The sequence below is a fragment of the Taudactylus pleione genome, unplaced genomic scaffold, assembly GCF_031769625.1.
Source record: "Taudactylus pleione unplaced genomic scaffold, aTauple2 ptg000019l, whole genome shotgun sequence".
Taxonomy (NCBI): Eukaryota; Metazoa; Chordata; class Amphibia; order Anura; family Myobatrachidae; genus Taudactylus; species Taudactylus pleione.
The window spans coordinates 6,751,283-6,768,011 of NW_028284421.1; the positions used below are offsets into that span (position 1 = coordinate 6,751,283).

Sequence of the window (16,729 nt, forward strand, 5' to 3'; positions counted from 1 at the left end):
AGTTGTTTTAACAATTTCAAAGTATCATGTACACACAATTGTCAAATAGAGATCATACCATGCTAGGACTAATCAGTTCTACCTCTTGCTCACACATCGACAGTCAAAGATGGTGAACAAAATGTATATGCAGGTCTGGAAATCCCTGGGGAATACATATGTACAAAGCAGCCTTAGGTCTGCAGCTAGTTGGGAGGGGCCACCTTAGGAAAAATGTTTCATAGGTGATCATGAAGTAACATTAAATTACATGATCTTGAACTTTCCATACAGTGAACCATAATTGTTCAAATCACCCGATAGAAACAGCAGAAAAACAATCTGCATAATTTCATTTGGTTATCAGTCATTTCCAATTCTCCCGGGCATTGTTCAGCCCACTCCAGGCAGTGAAAGGAGATCGCTTCCATACAGTGCCATCTTGTAGTGCATTGACGTGCTCTGATTATTGGCCTATCACTTCTACGCTTTGCCATGTCAGTGCAGTCTATGGCTGGCTTTATACAGCACAAATAAGTCACCAGTCCTCAATGTCATCACTACATCAGGTCTACCTGTAAGCCATTGAAAGTAATATTCAAATCCCAGATACTCATCTTTAATGTGTTAACCAGGTTCAAGATGTCTGGATGATCATTTAACACTTGAGATGCTACACTTTGCTTAAATAAATATACTTTCCAGAGAAAGTCTGAATGATACTGTGAACACACCTAAATATGTTTTGTGGCTTCTGAAACATCCACAGAAAATCTTATTGTCAACAAAGTTCTATAAACAGCAGTTTTCTCAAACTCCACTGTGCCTTCAGTGCCTACAACTACATAAAAATAAATGGATAAACTCACCCGAATGCGCTTCACCATGAAGCTAATGTTTCGAATCCCCATGAAATCTGTTGACTGATAAATCGTATCAATCGCTTTTACATGGCTGGATATCTATTTAATGAAAAGAACAGATTTTATTATTAGACTATTCCACACAAATCATCGAGACTCCAGCAAGGTTACAATAGATGAGTAACATGAAGAGATGAGCATTTCATTCCTACAATTCATACAGTCCTACAATAACTATATACACTACATTATGATTCAGGATGATCGCTGGACTAATATTCATTTTCATTGACCTATCTAGTCATGCAAATATGCTTGAGAAATATTTATACAGTTGTGTTCATACATCTAAGAAATTTAATGGTTTAACATTTACAGTGTAATTAAATTGACTGAATTTGTGTCTATGGCTGGAGATTAATTATATATTTTTTTATTAACTATCTGGAAGAAAACACTTAAAAAAAAAAACAGACTAATACAGTATAATCAAAAGACAAGGTTTAGGATACATGAAGGAAGTTATAAGTAGATATTCCAATCTGCATCTGTCCCCAATCAAATCTCGCAATGGGATATACTGGCGCTATTATAAGTAAACACAGTAGACATGTCTCACCACCTAAAGAGCAATATGTGGGGTGAACAGGCACACAAATTTGTTGAGATAACAGTTTAAAAAGCCATTGAAGTCCTATATACGGCTAATCATTAGCCTAAAGCTGCAGGTCTTATACTTATTTTTAAACTAGAATGCTTGCTGAACCTGCATTCTGTCAACTGCAGAGTGTGCCAATTTAGCTGGAACACAATGATCAATGATTACTTAAAAAAGAAAAACAAACTGAAATCTTCTCTTGGACAAATTGCTTAAAGGATACATACACCGAGAAGTATTATAAATGTACTTTTCAAGTGCTCATGTAAACACAGTGATATATTTCTAAACCTTTAATAATTATTCCAAGCATTTGACTGTCTGGTAACCCAGGGTATTGCATCACAGGGGCTTTACATCAGTGTCATGCAGCTGTGCTACCTTTGGAAGGAGACATCGATGCTACAGAGCAAAATGCACTTGGAAAAAGATCAATATACTGTTTTTAAGTAGTGCAATATATTCAGGATCTGTGTCCCTTAGTAAATAAGACCATATAATACATACAGCCAAGCTCATGGAAAACAAAAGCATGATCCATCTGGCTGAAAACGACCTCATGTGCAACATCCCTTTACATGACACATCCTTCTCTTTATGCCTGCCACTTTCAATTGAGCTTTAAGTGCTATGATGAAGCATAACAGTATTATTTTATAATACTTTTACCCTAAGGATGTCCAATCCTAAACGTATGAGGCATTTGTACATTTCTGTTGCGTGGCTGTGCTATTTATAGCAAAAAGACATGCTAAATGTATCCCTTGACATCCATACACAGAAAGAAGGATGAAAACGCTCCTGTAAGGGGAACAGTACGCAAATTCACACTTTTCAATATAAATTACCATTGAAGACCAAGGCACTGGATTGAGCCTACAGTCCATTACAGTAATGATCTCTCAGGAGGCACAGGCTGCTGCCGGATGATAATGTGCTCAGTAATACTAAGGGTCAGAGATATTAAAACTTGCCCCACTTGTGGAGAGCCGGACCAGAGGAACATAAGAAAAGTAGAAAATGAGGCAGATTAAAGAGACAGTGGACAATCTTCAACCTATGGAATATAGTAGAAATAATGGAAGAGTACATAGACAAGTGAGGGCCCTCCATCGTCAGTTTCATTATAAGAGATACTATTCTTAGTGATAAAAATTATAGCTAGTCATCTGGACTGTGTATATTCTGCAAATGCAAGGAGGACACAACTGGATTTTATTAAGCTTGGATTTTGCATTCATTGAACAAGAGACCAATACCATTTCTTAATTTATACTACATTTAACAAAAAAGCAAAAATAAATGCATATTTAGCAGTAGGGCAACCAAATTGCCATTGGAAAAACATGAGAAATCCAGTTACAAATGAACATGTGCTCGATGTCTGTTAGTGGACCATCCTACCTAGTTTTTATTATATAGGCATACAATCTCCATGTGAAATACCTACCACAGTCATGTAGCATTCTTTATTCATATGTGCATAGATTAATGCTAGATCTGTTCTACATGGTTGTATTCAAGTATTCACATCAAGCAAACCTATTTATACAGAGTTTGTATGTTCTCCTTGTTTGCGTGAGTTTCCACCGGATACTCTGGTTCCACAGTCCAGAAATATAAAGTAACCTAGCACGAATGTGTGTCACTGTGGTTGGGAATATAGACTGTAAGCTCTACTGTGATAGGGACTGATGTGAATGACTAAAATATTCTCTGAAAATTGCGGCGTAATGAGTGCGCGCTATATAAATATCGGTTAATAAATAATGAATGAATTAGTTCAAAACACGAGCAATGTAGATATTGATAATGGTACAAGACAAATGCTGATTAAACAAGAGATGAATAGCGAGTGTATGCTATGGGTTTACTAATGTACGTTAATGGACATAAAGCCTTGCTGATCTAAATATGCAATTGGTTATTGCAAAAAAATAAAAAATAAAATGAATTGTTTTTATGGTGACCAATATATTTTAAAAACTGCACAACTCCAGCCAGAGGTATCTTATTAAAGTTGGTGAAAGTATGACAATCGAAATTGGGAATACTTTAGATATTGCCTATTTGTCAAATCTGTTGCATATGTGCCTAGAATAAAAGATATACAGAGTATGATGGATTACTTTTGAATTCTTACAGGACAGAGGTAGCCCTTTCAACAGATATGCCATATAAATGAAAACACCATAGCTTCGAACACAAACCCCATCACTTTTACTTAACACCAATTATTGATTCAAGATACATTAGGATTCGATACTAACATTTCAAACAATAAAATACCTTTTTACATTTATCTGCTTTGTTAAATCAAGGTATTAAAAAAAAATGCAACCACAAATTCACCAAACAAATGTTACCTGTGCAATGACAGCTTCTCTAGTTTCTCCGTATCTCCTAAAGAAGAGATGATCAGTCTGAATGTAGAGCTGACAGGTATTTCTCTCTGCTTGTGCAGCTCGTTTTTTCCTAAGAATCACTGGGCCAGTCTCCTCATGCTCGTGGAAATGTTTCTAAACCGTTACAAGAGAAAATAATGCAAATCACTCACCACGGGAAACAAAGCCATAACTATGAAATAATCAAACTAAGAACGAACTACGGATAACTATGAAAGAATCAAAACTAGCAAATGAGCAGAATTGGTAGTTAAAGGAACACAATACAAAAAAAAAAAAAATAATAATTGTTTTGAAAAACTCATAATATATTAAATTCTATGCTCTTTTTTTCCCCTAGGAGCATATTTATTAAGCCCAAAACGCATTATTTATTATCGCTGCATATTGCAGAAATCAGGAAATTATGCAGGGACACAGGCTCCATAAGGAACCCAGCCCTACACAAACCAAAAAGTAAAGTGTCCGCATGTGTGATCACTTTACTACTAGGATCAGAAATGTAACATGCGCAGCTGTCCGACCATGCATGTGCATGCAGCCATTATGGCAATGGGATCCAAAAGGACCACTCCCTGAAAAAGCAAAATGGTGGCCAATGGGCTACAAAGTCTAATTTCATGACAAAATCGAGTGAAGTGTCTAAAGGCAAGCTTCAAAACACAAATCTTTTCGGAGCTTGATTAATTTGGCCAAATCGCAGTTCCACACAGACTTCTATGGGGACTACAAGCAAAAAATATGGTAGTTGCTCAATCAGCTTAATATACTGCAGGTGCTTGTAAAGGGCGGGGTTTACACTGAACACAGAAAAAAGAAAATTGCCCTCCAGCACACTGCAGATAAATCAAAAATACTTGAATCCTACATGATAATAGAAATTCAGAGGTATTGGTTTACATACATTTGCAAATATATGAATAAGCGCTGGGCCGTCGTCAAGGCTCCTCTATACCAGCGTCCCTAAAATTAAGGGGTCCACGTCCGAGAAGCAAGGCACCCCAAAAAATTCCAGCCAAGGACCACTCCCAGGGCATCACACGAAAAGGGGAAAAAAGGTGATAGTGAAGTGTTAAAGGATAGGTGTGTAAAGATAAATCAATAAGTGTTAATGAGATGTAAAAGAATTAAAATGACATAAATAATACACAAACACATAGAAAAGTGAAAAAATATTCTATTTCATGTAGGATTCAAGTATTTTTGATTTATCTGCAGTGTGCTGGAGGGCAATTTTCTTTTTTCTGTGTTCAGTGTAAACCCCGCCCTTTACAAGCACCTGCAGTATATTAAGCTGATTGAGCAACTACCATATTTTTTGCTTGCAGTTTGGAGGCATGAAAGGAGTCAGCATTAGAAGGAGGTGCTGATCCTTATAGTGCCATGTAGAGGTTTTTTGGGGTACCTCCAAGGTAAGTTAGCTCTCAGCTCATACATGTACTGTTATCATGCAGTACATCAATTTGTTATTATATGACCCAGAGTGGGTGCTACTATTATGTAGCAATAATTACTTTGGGGTGAGCGTTTGGGAGTGGGGCCCCCGGGATTGTTCTGGCTGGACCTTGCTCATGGCATCACCACTTAATTCACATAGAATATTTTTTCACTTTTCTATGTGTTTGTGTATTATTTATGTCATTTTAATTCTTTTACATCTCATTAACACTTATTGATTTATCTTTACACACCTATCCTTTAACACTTCACTATCACCTTTTTTCCCCTTTTCGTGTGATGCCCTGGGAGTGGTCCTTGGCTGGAATTTTTTGGGGTGCCTTGCTTATCGGACGTGAACCCCTTAATTTTAGGGACGCTGGTATAGAGGAGCCTTGACGACGGCCCAGCGCTTATTCATATATTTGCAAATGTATGTAAACCAATACCTCTGAATTTCTATTATCATGTAGGATTCAAGTATTTTTGATTTATCTGCAGTGTGCTGGAGGGCAATTTTCTTTTTTCTTTTTTCTGTGTTCTATGGGGACTACATTTGCGAAATTAAAATAGAAGGCCCGCAACAGATCTCTCAAATATCTGATGAGGTAGCCTCCTAATACACTTGGGTGACAAGTAATGCAGAAATCCGCAAAAAAATTATTTTTGTCAACAAAAATTGATAAACTGGCCCCTTCAACTCTACAGTTTTCATGACAACTTATGCTTATTGTTGAATTCAAATATGCAAAAATAAGTCAAAGTAAACTAAACATTTATAGAAACAAAGGAGAAAGTATAAATAAAAATAAGTACATCTTTACATCATTTCCACTCTAACTCCAAAGTACTCACAGAGAAGTCAAACATATATTTTCAGAATTTCTGTGTATGGTTCATATATCTTTTTGCATACATTGCCAATTGAGTGACCTGTACTTCACAAATTGCTCATATATATCCAAAGGTAGCCCAGTAGGGCTCAAGAATAGGTAACAGCAAAAAAAAAAAAAAAGGACCTCACAGACCTGTTCTCCAGGTTCACTCTGAGCTGACATTTGATACAATTTCATCCTTTCGAACACAGAGTGATCTGCGCATCCCCCTTCATCTCCATATTTATGAGGATATTCTGTAAGGCAGAAATTTAAGAACATTACAAAAACCTCCCTAGGCTCACAAAAGCTTTTATCAGGGAGCTCATAACTCAAAATCAATTTCACTCAAAAAATTTTCTATTAAACTGAGCTTTAAGTCTTGTTAAAATGCTCTCTAACAGGTATCTAGAAGTTATATGGGGGGTGGGTTATTTTTGGGGTACACAGATTTCAATAAAATCAAGAGGGATCTTGGGGTGCAATGAAAATGCTACAGTGAAATTTGGGGAACCTGGAAAATTGTGGTCACTGACTAACATGCAGTATGAGAACACTTGCTAAATATAATGTAAAGGCAAATTGTTTAATTTTGGGTACATACCAAGCAAACTATTTGGTAAACTATACATACTTAGCAATTGACCGCTCAAAATGTCTGGCTAGATGTCACACCTGGACAGGCATTTAAAAGTGCTTGCCCAGATATGATGTCAGTGTTGGCGGTTCCTGCGGCCAGAGTAGGGGCAGTTGGTGGGTCGCCAGTACACACAGCCAAACATGCTGATATATCTAGATGATATATCAGCATCAGCTGTGCTGCAGGGTCCACCCCATATGTCTGGGAACAACGTCATTCACATACACACCAGCCGATGCACAAGTGATATATCGTTAGTCGTCTGAACAAATGATACAGTATATCGACAAGTGTGTATCCAGCTTAATAAGTTCCTATCAGTAAACCAAAAGACCAGCAAATAACTTTACTTGAACAAAATAGATATAAAATAGTCACTAAGCCTTAAAAGTTCTCAAGTTCTTTGCCAGTTTTATCAAACTCCAAGTCTAATGTTGGCCATACATGTAGCATCCTACAGGGCAATTACCCGTTCTGCCAATACAGTGTAGAGTGATCAGCAAAATCCGACATGTTAGACAAGCTCAATTTGCCGTTTCCGACCCAAAACTGATTGGAGTCAGGGAGTCTAAGATATTTAAACATGTTGGATTTTGCCACCCACCCCAATAAATCAATGATCATTGGAGTCCGCCAACTGGATCGGCATTGTGAAATCTGGGATTGACCTGCTAGATTTATGGCCCGCATAAGTAACACAATATCAGTTCAGTTTTTACATTTCTTTTTTATACTTATGGAGTCTTCACACCACCTGTGGCCGGAGCCCGACCACACGTGGCTAAAATTGCCACCCGGGACTAAAGGAGTTAACCCTCATTGCATGGCACCATCTTTAAAGGGACAATGTAGGCACAGGACGCCATGTACTGTAGATTTATGGGTGATATGGCATTTTATCATTTAAAGTGCTGTGTGCAGTTTTGAAATTGGGAAAACCTGTTTGAATGTACAGGCTAATGCACTTATAGAAATGTAATTTGGAGAGAAACTGGTCTTTAGACATCCTCACCTAGGGGATTGATATGGTAATTGCCCTAGCCTGGCAGTGGAGGGTTGGTGTTGACTGAACAAGCCTTTTCTTTGAAATGCGGGATAGGAAGGCTCCTGTGTCTCTCTGGGTAAAACACCCAGCAAGTTTGGGGAAAACAATGTGTTTGTGTTTAAGAAGCTCTTATTGGATTGAACTTCCTAAGAACTCGAGGTGTTAAGACAGGGAAAGCCAAACTGGTATTATATGCATTGTTCCTCGTATTTGAAAGTGTGAATGCAATTTATCAGTTCCTGTGAAATTTTATATTTACCGTTTGAGAGACAGTCTATGCGAAGTTTGTGTTTTAGGAAAGCCAAATGTTTTTGGGTGGTAACGAGGAAATGTAGTTAATTTCTGCGAAATGTAAGATGTTTTTATTTATGTTTTGTGAGCTAGCATGATTAGCTAAAAGGAACACAGGGCGGACTTACCCCCTGTGGTAACGTGTATTGGAGTGGCATAAAAGAAGGGCCTGTGAGCCCTGTATGTGTACATCTTTGTGTATCTTTTTAAGATCAAGACTGCTGTATCATCAATTTATGCTGTACCCCCTTGAAGCTAAAGGGAAGAGTCTTTTTCAAGACTGAGCAATAAACATCTTGCCTTTACTACGACTGCATCTCAATCCAGTGACCAACAGAACTGCGCCAAACGCTATGCTATTCTGGGTGGAGCTCAGCGTCTCCAAGTTCAAGACCTCTGCCAGCTACTGTGCAGAGCCTGGTCCATTGCGAGGGATCAGGAGGAATTAGCTGACATCAATCAGGTGGTGTGGCCGCAGCTAATCAACGCATACGCAGCAGAAGCGGTTTCAGGTGCCCGGAGGTATGAGCCTGAGTACATAAGAAGCGGTTCTAAATGCCGATTGTAGAGGTTGATGGTGGCAGCATTGTTACACGCCCAAGGCGCAGTGGGCGGAATCAGTGACAGGCAGTCACTAACAGTAGGCGGGTGTCCCTGATACCCCAAGAACTAGTGGCGATCAACCCCAATCTGTGATCGGGAGTGGCTAGGTTGAGGTCGTCCAGTCACACCACCCTTACTCGGATAATGAAAAGCCCCTGCCCTGTGACGTCTGAGCAGTGTAGCTCAATGTTAGCCCGCCACTGCCATGTTACTTCCAGCGTATTTAAATAAAAAAGGAAGCAAAATTGCCTACTCTCTGAGAATGTTCAGAAGACAATAAAAATTTTATAATTTCTTTTATTACATCATTGAGGTTTTACATGCAAGTTCAGGTTTCTATCATTGTGTGCAACGCCACCTTATTTTATCATCTGATGTTTCCTTGTTTGTACGAAGTATAGAAATCAATTTACAGCTATTACTATTGATGCCACCTTATTCTATAGAAACTTTCTAAACTTCTCTAAAACAAGGAATGCAGAAATAAGCTACTGTGGCTTTCACAACCACTGTTCCATTAACAGAGAAAGGACATTTTTGCAAGAGGTTATTCATAATGTTAAAAAGTATCAGAGAGGTTGAAGAGCACCACAATTAATTTTGCAATCAATGCTTTCTATCTTGGAACAACTCTAGCTCTCGCTTCCTCCTTTTTACCTTCATAATAAAAAGTAGTTTAACAGACATTAAGAGCACTGCTGCATTTCACTTCATTTTTTTCTTTAACATCCAGACGCTGCAGAAAGGTCATCGATGTTTCTACCAACTTTCTAAGCAGAAAACTAAACCCAATCTTTTAGAATAAAATTGTCCTATCTGGACATTTCCAAAATTTTAAAGGGGTATCAGGATTTTAAATGTGGTTCAAGATTAACTAACTTTTTAGAATGTATTGCAGCAGATAAATAAATGTTATAATTACATATGCTGTTTTGCACCCAGGAGTGGTGCTTAAAGCATCTTGTTCAAACTGACAGATTAAAATGGACACAAACAATGCTTAATGTGCACTTGTAATGAACAAACATACATGGGGCGCCAGTTTTGAAGTGGCAGCCAATCCGGTCACAGGAATGTGCACAGTAGGCACAGCGTATCAGGGTGTTTATCTTGTGTGAAGCGCGAACCTATCCACTCAAGTGACCAGGTGAATCCTGAACTGTATGTGATGAGGACAGAGTCAAGGAAAAGCAGGTATTGAAAATAGCAGGATGCTTCAGCAGTGAAGAGTAGTACATGTGGCATCTGTCAAACTGATGCTGGTCTATGTCAGATCAGATTGTGTATTCAAGATATTCCGTGCATGCGTAATATAGACCACATGTGGGATCATTTATAACTTTAATAGACATTATTACAATACATATGAATCAATCAACTACAACCCTATTGATATAGGGTTCATTTATTTAAGTTTCCAAAGTATAAAACAAAGAAAACTATCTGGCTGTCTACAATGGATAGATTGGTAACCACACACTTTTTTTAAATAGATAAGTTGATAAAAGAACTATGGACTAAATCATTCTTTAACTGTAAGCTCATGTTGAAGAATTTCCTGTTTACTAAACTAAAATATACAAAGCAAGACAGTAAATAAAATAAACAAATTGTGGGGACTATTTATCACTGGTTGCCCAATCATTACTCAACGCTGCATATCGTGGCGAAAAGGAATGTTTTTCCGGGGCTAATTATCAACATTCCCTTGCCAAGGACTAGTCTGCGATAAGAGCCTGTCCTAACGAAGAGTATAAAAAGTGTTCTCTTTTTAGCGGTCACAACTTCCAGGTCCAGACCCGACTTGCATACCTCACGGCCATGTGGTTATGCCTGCTCAATTTCCGAAGATGCCATTTCAGAGAACAACATTTGAGATGCTGTAGGCTGCAATGGCTAATGCTATTTAAAGGCATTCTCTAACAGGGGGTGAAACTCCAAAATGTTTACTTTTTGGAGCTTGATAAATTGGTGAAGACTGTATTCTCCATATAGAATTACTGGGACTGTAGTATCCTGTGTTAGTTATCAAAAGGCAAGAGATATCAAAGATATTTCCAATGTTCAACATTTGGAAAATTGCAGGAAAATATATCATGGGGAAACTGGCACCTTATAAATATCTATCTTTCTGGGCAGCTTAGCATTACTAGCTCACATCACTGAGGTCTTGGGTTCGATACCCACCATGGCCCTAAACAAGCTCATCTCCAGGTACTCTGGATTCCTCCCACAATCCAAATTAACCAGTGTGTGTGTGCGCGCTAGGGAACATACACTATGTAATCTAAAGTGATTAAACACCCCCGTGCAAGCAAAATGTAGCGGTTTCAACAAGAACACTTTGAAGGGAAGCCCATGCACTTGCAGTTCTATGGAAACAACAAATGCTTTTATCAGGACGACAATGTCACCTGTCATGTTTCAGGGAGACGCTGGTCTTGTATACAGAAACTTCGGTAACCCGGATGGACTGACCAGCTCAGAGTCCAGATCTTAACCCCATTGAGAACCTCTGGGACGAATTGGAGTGACAGATGCATTCTACATAGACTCTACCTTTTTCAGTGTCACAGTTTGTCACTGTACTTAAGGCAGAATGGCAAAACATACCTCCTGCTGTTGTCCAGGTACTTGTGGACAGTTTGGCAAGAAGGGTGTCTGTAGTAATCACTGGACGTGGTGGACTTACAAAGTACTGACATCAATAAAATCTCATTGATCTATTTGTTGTCAGTGTCCAATCACTTTTGTCTACATATTGTAGATTGTATGCTCCACAAGGGCAGGGACTGCTGAAAATGGCTAAATATTCTCTGTAAAGCGCTGCGGAATGTGTGTGCGCTATATAAATAACGGGATGTAGTCAGAATCCCGGACGCACGGGAAGCCATCTAACAGAATCCTGGCATTTAGTACCAACTCGGTACTAAAGATAGGTGTCTAAATACACCTAAAGATAGGTGCCTACCTTTAGCCCGATGACAGAATCCTGACAGACGGATCCCTGAACGAAGGTAAGCGGGAAGGGTTAGGCACCCCCCCGGAGGGACTTGGGGTTAGTCTCCCCCAGGGGAGGGTTAGGCTAGAGGAAGGGGGGGGGGGTTAGGCACCACCAGAGGGAGGTTAGGGTTAGGCACCACCCTGGGAGTTAGGTTTAGGGTGCGGGAAGGAGGGGGGGAGGTTAGGTTTAGGCACCCCCGGGGGGACTTAGCATAGGCACCACCTCGGGAGTTTTAGGGTTAGGCACCCCTAAGGGTGGGCTGGGGGGAGGTAGGGTTAGCATACTTACTTGCTCCATCAGGATTCTGCTGTTTCGGGCATCCGGCGTCAGCATTTCATACCCAACCCAAACTGGTAATAATATCTCTCTCTGTGTTTTTCAAGATTATAGGCAAATCAGGTAATTGAAAAAAAAAAAATCACAGAATTATTTAAACAATTTCCATAAAAAGGTGTGTATTACAGCAGACAATAAAATAAACAAAGCAGTAGTCAAACTACATTTGTATTATAATAAAAATGAGGACAGATTGTGCTATTATCCTGCAGTAAGTCAGTCTTCAAATTAATTGGCAAGATCACAACCAAGCTACTTATTATCAGTGCAGGCTTCTAGCTGAAATAGTATTAAAGAGGAATTTGGATTTACTATATAGAACAAGACAGTAGATTACAAGGTCAAACATACCAAAAGATAAACAAAAAGGTAAGAAACAAGCATTAGGTGCCAAGAAAAAGTAATCAGAAAAATAGTTTGGAAACTGCTAGGCTAAGCAGTGGTCAGATGGACAACAATGTGATGAGCTCGCAAGCGCAGTAAAACATTTTGTACTCGCATCACATAGCACTATAAGGTGCTATGACATTTATAAAAGTATTTTCAACTTTATAGCAACAAAGGTATAATATAGAAACAGCTGTAAAAGGTAAAGTAGATCTCCACTGTACCGATTATGTTTTTTTAAACATGTCTCAGACATACTGTATGAATTAATTGGTATGTACGTATGGTTTGAAAGGATTCAGTATGATTTATCTGGCAGCACTGAAAATCCTGATCGTCCCCAGGTATCTATTCTCTAACCTATTCTACCCCCTAACCCTCCCTTAGGGGTGCCTAACTTCCCCCTTAAGTGCCTAAGACTAACCCCCCCCTTCCCCTAGTCTAAACCTAACCTCCAGGGGGGGGGGGTGCCTAACCCCAAATCCCGCCCGGGAACCCTAAACCTAACCCTCCCCCTCCCTGCGGCTGTCCGCACCCATCGCCCGGCTTACCTTCGATTGTTAAGCAGGGTGTCAGGCTCCTGGCGTAGGGAAAATGACAGGCGTCGGTATTTCGACGCCTGTCATTTAACCCTTGCCGGGATTATACAGTCGGGTAGCCAGCGGTCAGGATTCTGTCCATCGACTTCCCGAATGTTTCCCGTTTGAAATTGCCTACAATCTACAAGTGTACACCACCCAAAAAATCCTTAACATATGAAAAGTGATAACTCAGATTTCACACCCAAGAACATGATGGCACAATTATCGTTAAGCTAGATTACAGCAAATATAATATGAGGCTGCCACAGAAGTAAAGCGTATCCAGTGTGATACGTGGAGTTCGTATGCTCGCCCCATGTTAACAACGTTCATTTTCTCCTACATAGGTACCTAAATTTGCTGACTTTATAGTGTTCCTATATAGATTAGAATGAGTAAAATTGGGGAGAAAGGGAACAGAATGCTACAGATGTGTTCACATACATCTAGCCTCTGTGCGCTAACAAGTCGCGTTAACACAGTGTGTCTTTTGGTGACATTTGACCTTCAAATACATCTTATTCGCACAGCTGGTATTGGGGCGCGGGTCTCTCTGGGCTGGTGTGGTTGGACTGTTTCATGGCATCATAATGTACACTTTTCAATTCTTTAGTTTGTTTTTTATATACAGTATGTAGCACTTCATACACTTTTAATTATAACCTCTTACTTTTATATAAGACTTAACACATAGTTAAAGAGTTATAAAGAAACTCCTATCACTTGTAATCTCGCATTAGTGTTATGCCGTGGGGCGGTTCTGCTGGGTTGGCCTGGGGGGTCCCATGCCCTGTATTTGTTCCATAGGAGTGTTAGGGACCTGGATGCAGTGGGCAGGCCCATAATTATGGCCATTATTAGGTTAAGAACCTCTTTGATGCAATATAGCAGAATTATTAGGTGTAGCATGGTTAGAGTGTGCACTTGCATGTTTTCTCTTTCTGCTTGTAGTACTACTAGTCTAAGCAGGTAGCACCTCACATTGTGCTTAGGGTGTGCAATCTAAAGCCCCTATGCATTAAAATTATATGCGGCATGCCTATGTTCTGTGTGTGACTGCGGGTGTATCTGCATTTGAAATATTACGTTACAGTATCACAGTCGCTGACACTAACGTAGCATTTCGCATGCAGATACACCCGCAGCCACAATCAGAACATAGGCATGCCTCATATTTTAATCAGCAGAAGCTGCTTGTGCATTCTAAATGCATCTCTGTGTGAATAATGAGACACTTGAAGGTAAAATGTAGCACCAAAATACACTCTGCACTACCAAGTCACGACATAGCGTGACTAGAAGGGCTGTTTAACACTCAAGGAGACTATGTATGTGGACACATCTGTATATATCAGAATAAATGGATTATATTGGGAGAGGTAAAAATAAAACTAATGCAATAGAGGGCAACAGACGGCCCCTTAGAACCATTGCTTGTGGGAAGCCCATGCAGCCTCGAAAGTATATCAGGATGTCCAGCACTGCTCTATCGGGTACATGACCTTTGCATGTTTTGGGCGTGCACTACAGCCACACTGGTGCCTCCTAGCAAATTCATGTGATTTTTAATATTCACAATCCACCTTCACGATAGCAGATACAAAAAAAAAAAAAAAAAGTGTCCAACTATGTTTAGATGCTACATGTGACAACCACTACATTACCAAAAGAACAGACAGTTATATTAATTAAGTCATGGTATTTACAGTATGTGAAAACTAGTTAGGAAGCTTTTACAGCATCAAGTTAAAAGAAACGTAATGACTGAAGGCAGAGATTAGTTCATTTGTCTTCAATATGCAAAGAGCAAAATCTGAGATTGAGTCATCAGCCTATTAGGACTACTTATAAACATCACAAGCTGTGAAGACAGATCAGTTGACCTGGGAGACCACGTTATTATTAGCTGTAATTGGACTGCTATCCCTCCTAATGATTCTGTCATGGCAACATCCGATCCTCCTATCAGACTTCAAAAAAATACACCCTTTGTGTGTGGAAGCCTACACACACCAGCATTAGGCCATAAAGCGGCTTCACAGACTGTCATTTTTCTGGTGACTACAAAGCCATCACCTTACTGAGGTTTTATCAGTTTGTTCAATAACAGGCTTTACAATGAAACACCATATTAAAAACAAAAGCCATTTTTGATTTAAAGTCCAACAATACATATTTGGTTAAGGAACATCAAGGGGCAGATTTACAGAACATCTAGGACGTTACAGGTCTCTAGACAGAATGGAACAAGAAAATAATGGGTCATAAGAAGGCGATCATAGGCAGATGATGCTTATGGTGCATACACACGATCAGATTTTTCCTTCAGATATGAACGATAACGATTTAAAAATCGTTCAGTCGTTCATATCTGAAGGAAAATCGTTCATATCTGACATGCCTGAACGATGGACGATCAACGATGCGCGTTCCCGTTTGTCAGATAACGATATCTGACATCTGATGGGTTTGCAGTCAGACTTGGACGATTCCATTCATTTTAATGCAGTCAAAAATCGTTCAATCGTTCAAATCGTTCAAAACTTTGGTAAAATCGTTCAAATCGTTCAGATCGTTTAATCGTTCAATCGTTCATCTGACAAATCTGACAAGTCTGACAAATCTGACCGTGTGTACGCTCCATTAGTCTACACACACAATGTTTTAGGTCCAGTGTGCATAGTTTTTTCTCACTAAATTTAATGACTGAAGTCATTTTATACAGAAATGTTCAAGAATATTAGAAATTATTATACTATTATCTTGGTACAAAGCAGTGATATATTTATGCCTTATACAACAGTAGTGACTAATGTGTCTGTAGAGATGCACTATTGATTATGTACGAGCTTACAAAGATAATTATTGTATCTGCAGGACCAAAAAGAAAACGTCAATAAAAGAAAAAAATATACATACACTGGTGCTGGTCCTAAGTCAGACCAGACTAGGGTGCCTATTGTTGATGTCAATTAAACATTTAGAACAGATTTCATAAGTGTTGGGTATACTAACCATCTTGTAGCTCTTAGTCTGCATACTCCCTGGCACAACTATAACTGTTTATACCCTGTATATAGAGCTATATCTGCAGATACAAACTGGATTATCCACTGTGCAGTAAATCTGTCTGATATCTCCTCACAACTTCTAGGATGTAGGCTACACTGGCAATGAACAGTATGTAGTCAGGAAGCCGGCGGTTGAAATGCCGACTGCCAGCTTCCCGACTGTCAAATCCCGGCATGGAATGAATGGATAGGCGTCGAAATCCCAACACCTATCATTATCCACTTGCCGAAATCCCGACGCCCAGCATACCAAACGAAGGTAAGCCGGGCGTCAGGACCTCTTAGCCGCAGTAGGAGGGGGGGGTTATATTTAAACCTTAAACTTGCCAATACTAATACTTCCTGGTACCAAATAGACCAGGGGTCTTCAAACGTGGCCCTCCAGCTGCTGTGGAACAACACATCCCAGCATGCACTGCCACCTTTTTGATATAACAGCATGCTAAAACTATGTGCAGTGCATGCTGGGATGTGTAGTTCCACAGCATCTGGAGGGCCAAGTTTGAAGACCCCTGAAATAGACTAACAAAGTTCCTGTTATGAGTGATGGGTAT

The 16,729-nt window shown here is 39.5% G+C and overlaps 1 protein-coding gene across 1 annotated transcript in view; it reads right to left on the bottom strand.

The window, feature by feature from the left end:
* ADAM10 (ADAM metallopeptidase domain 10) overlaps nucleotides 1–16,729 on the bottom strand; it is a 215,638-nt gene that overhangs the window by 41,910 nt on the left and 156,999 nt on the right. The window contains exons 5-7 of the mRNA XM_088445260.1: nucleotides 6,371–6,474; nucleotides 3,867–4,019; nucleotides 849–941 (exon numbers count right to left, since the gene is read on the bottom strand). Of these exons, the coding sequence (XP_088301386.1) occupies nucleotides 849–941; nucleotides 3,867–4,019; nucleotides 6,371–6,474 (350 nt within the window). The remainder of the gene's footprint in view (nucleotides 1–848; nucleotides 942–3,866; nucleotides 4,020–6,370; nucleotides 6,475–16,729) is intronic.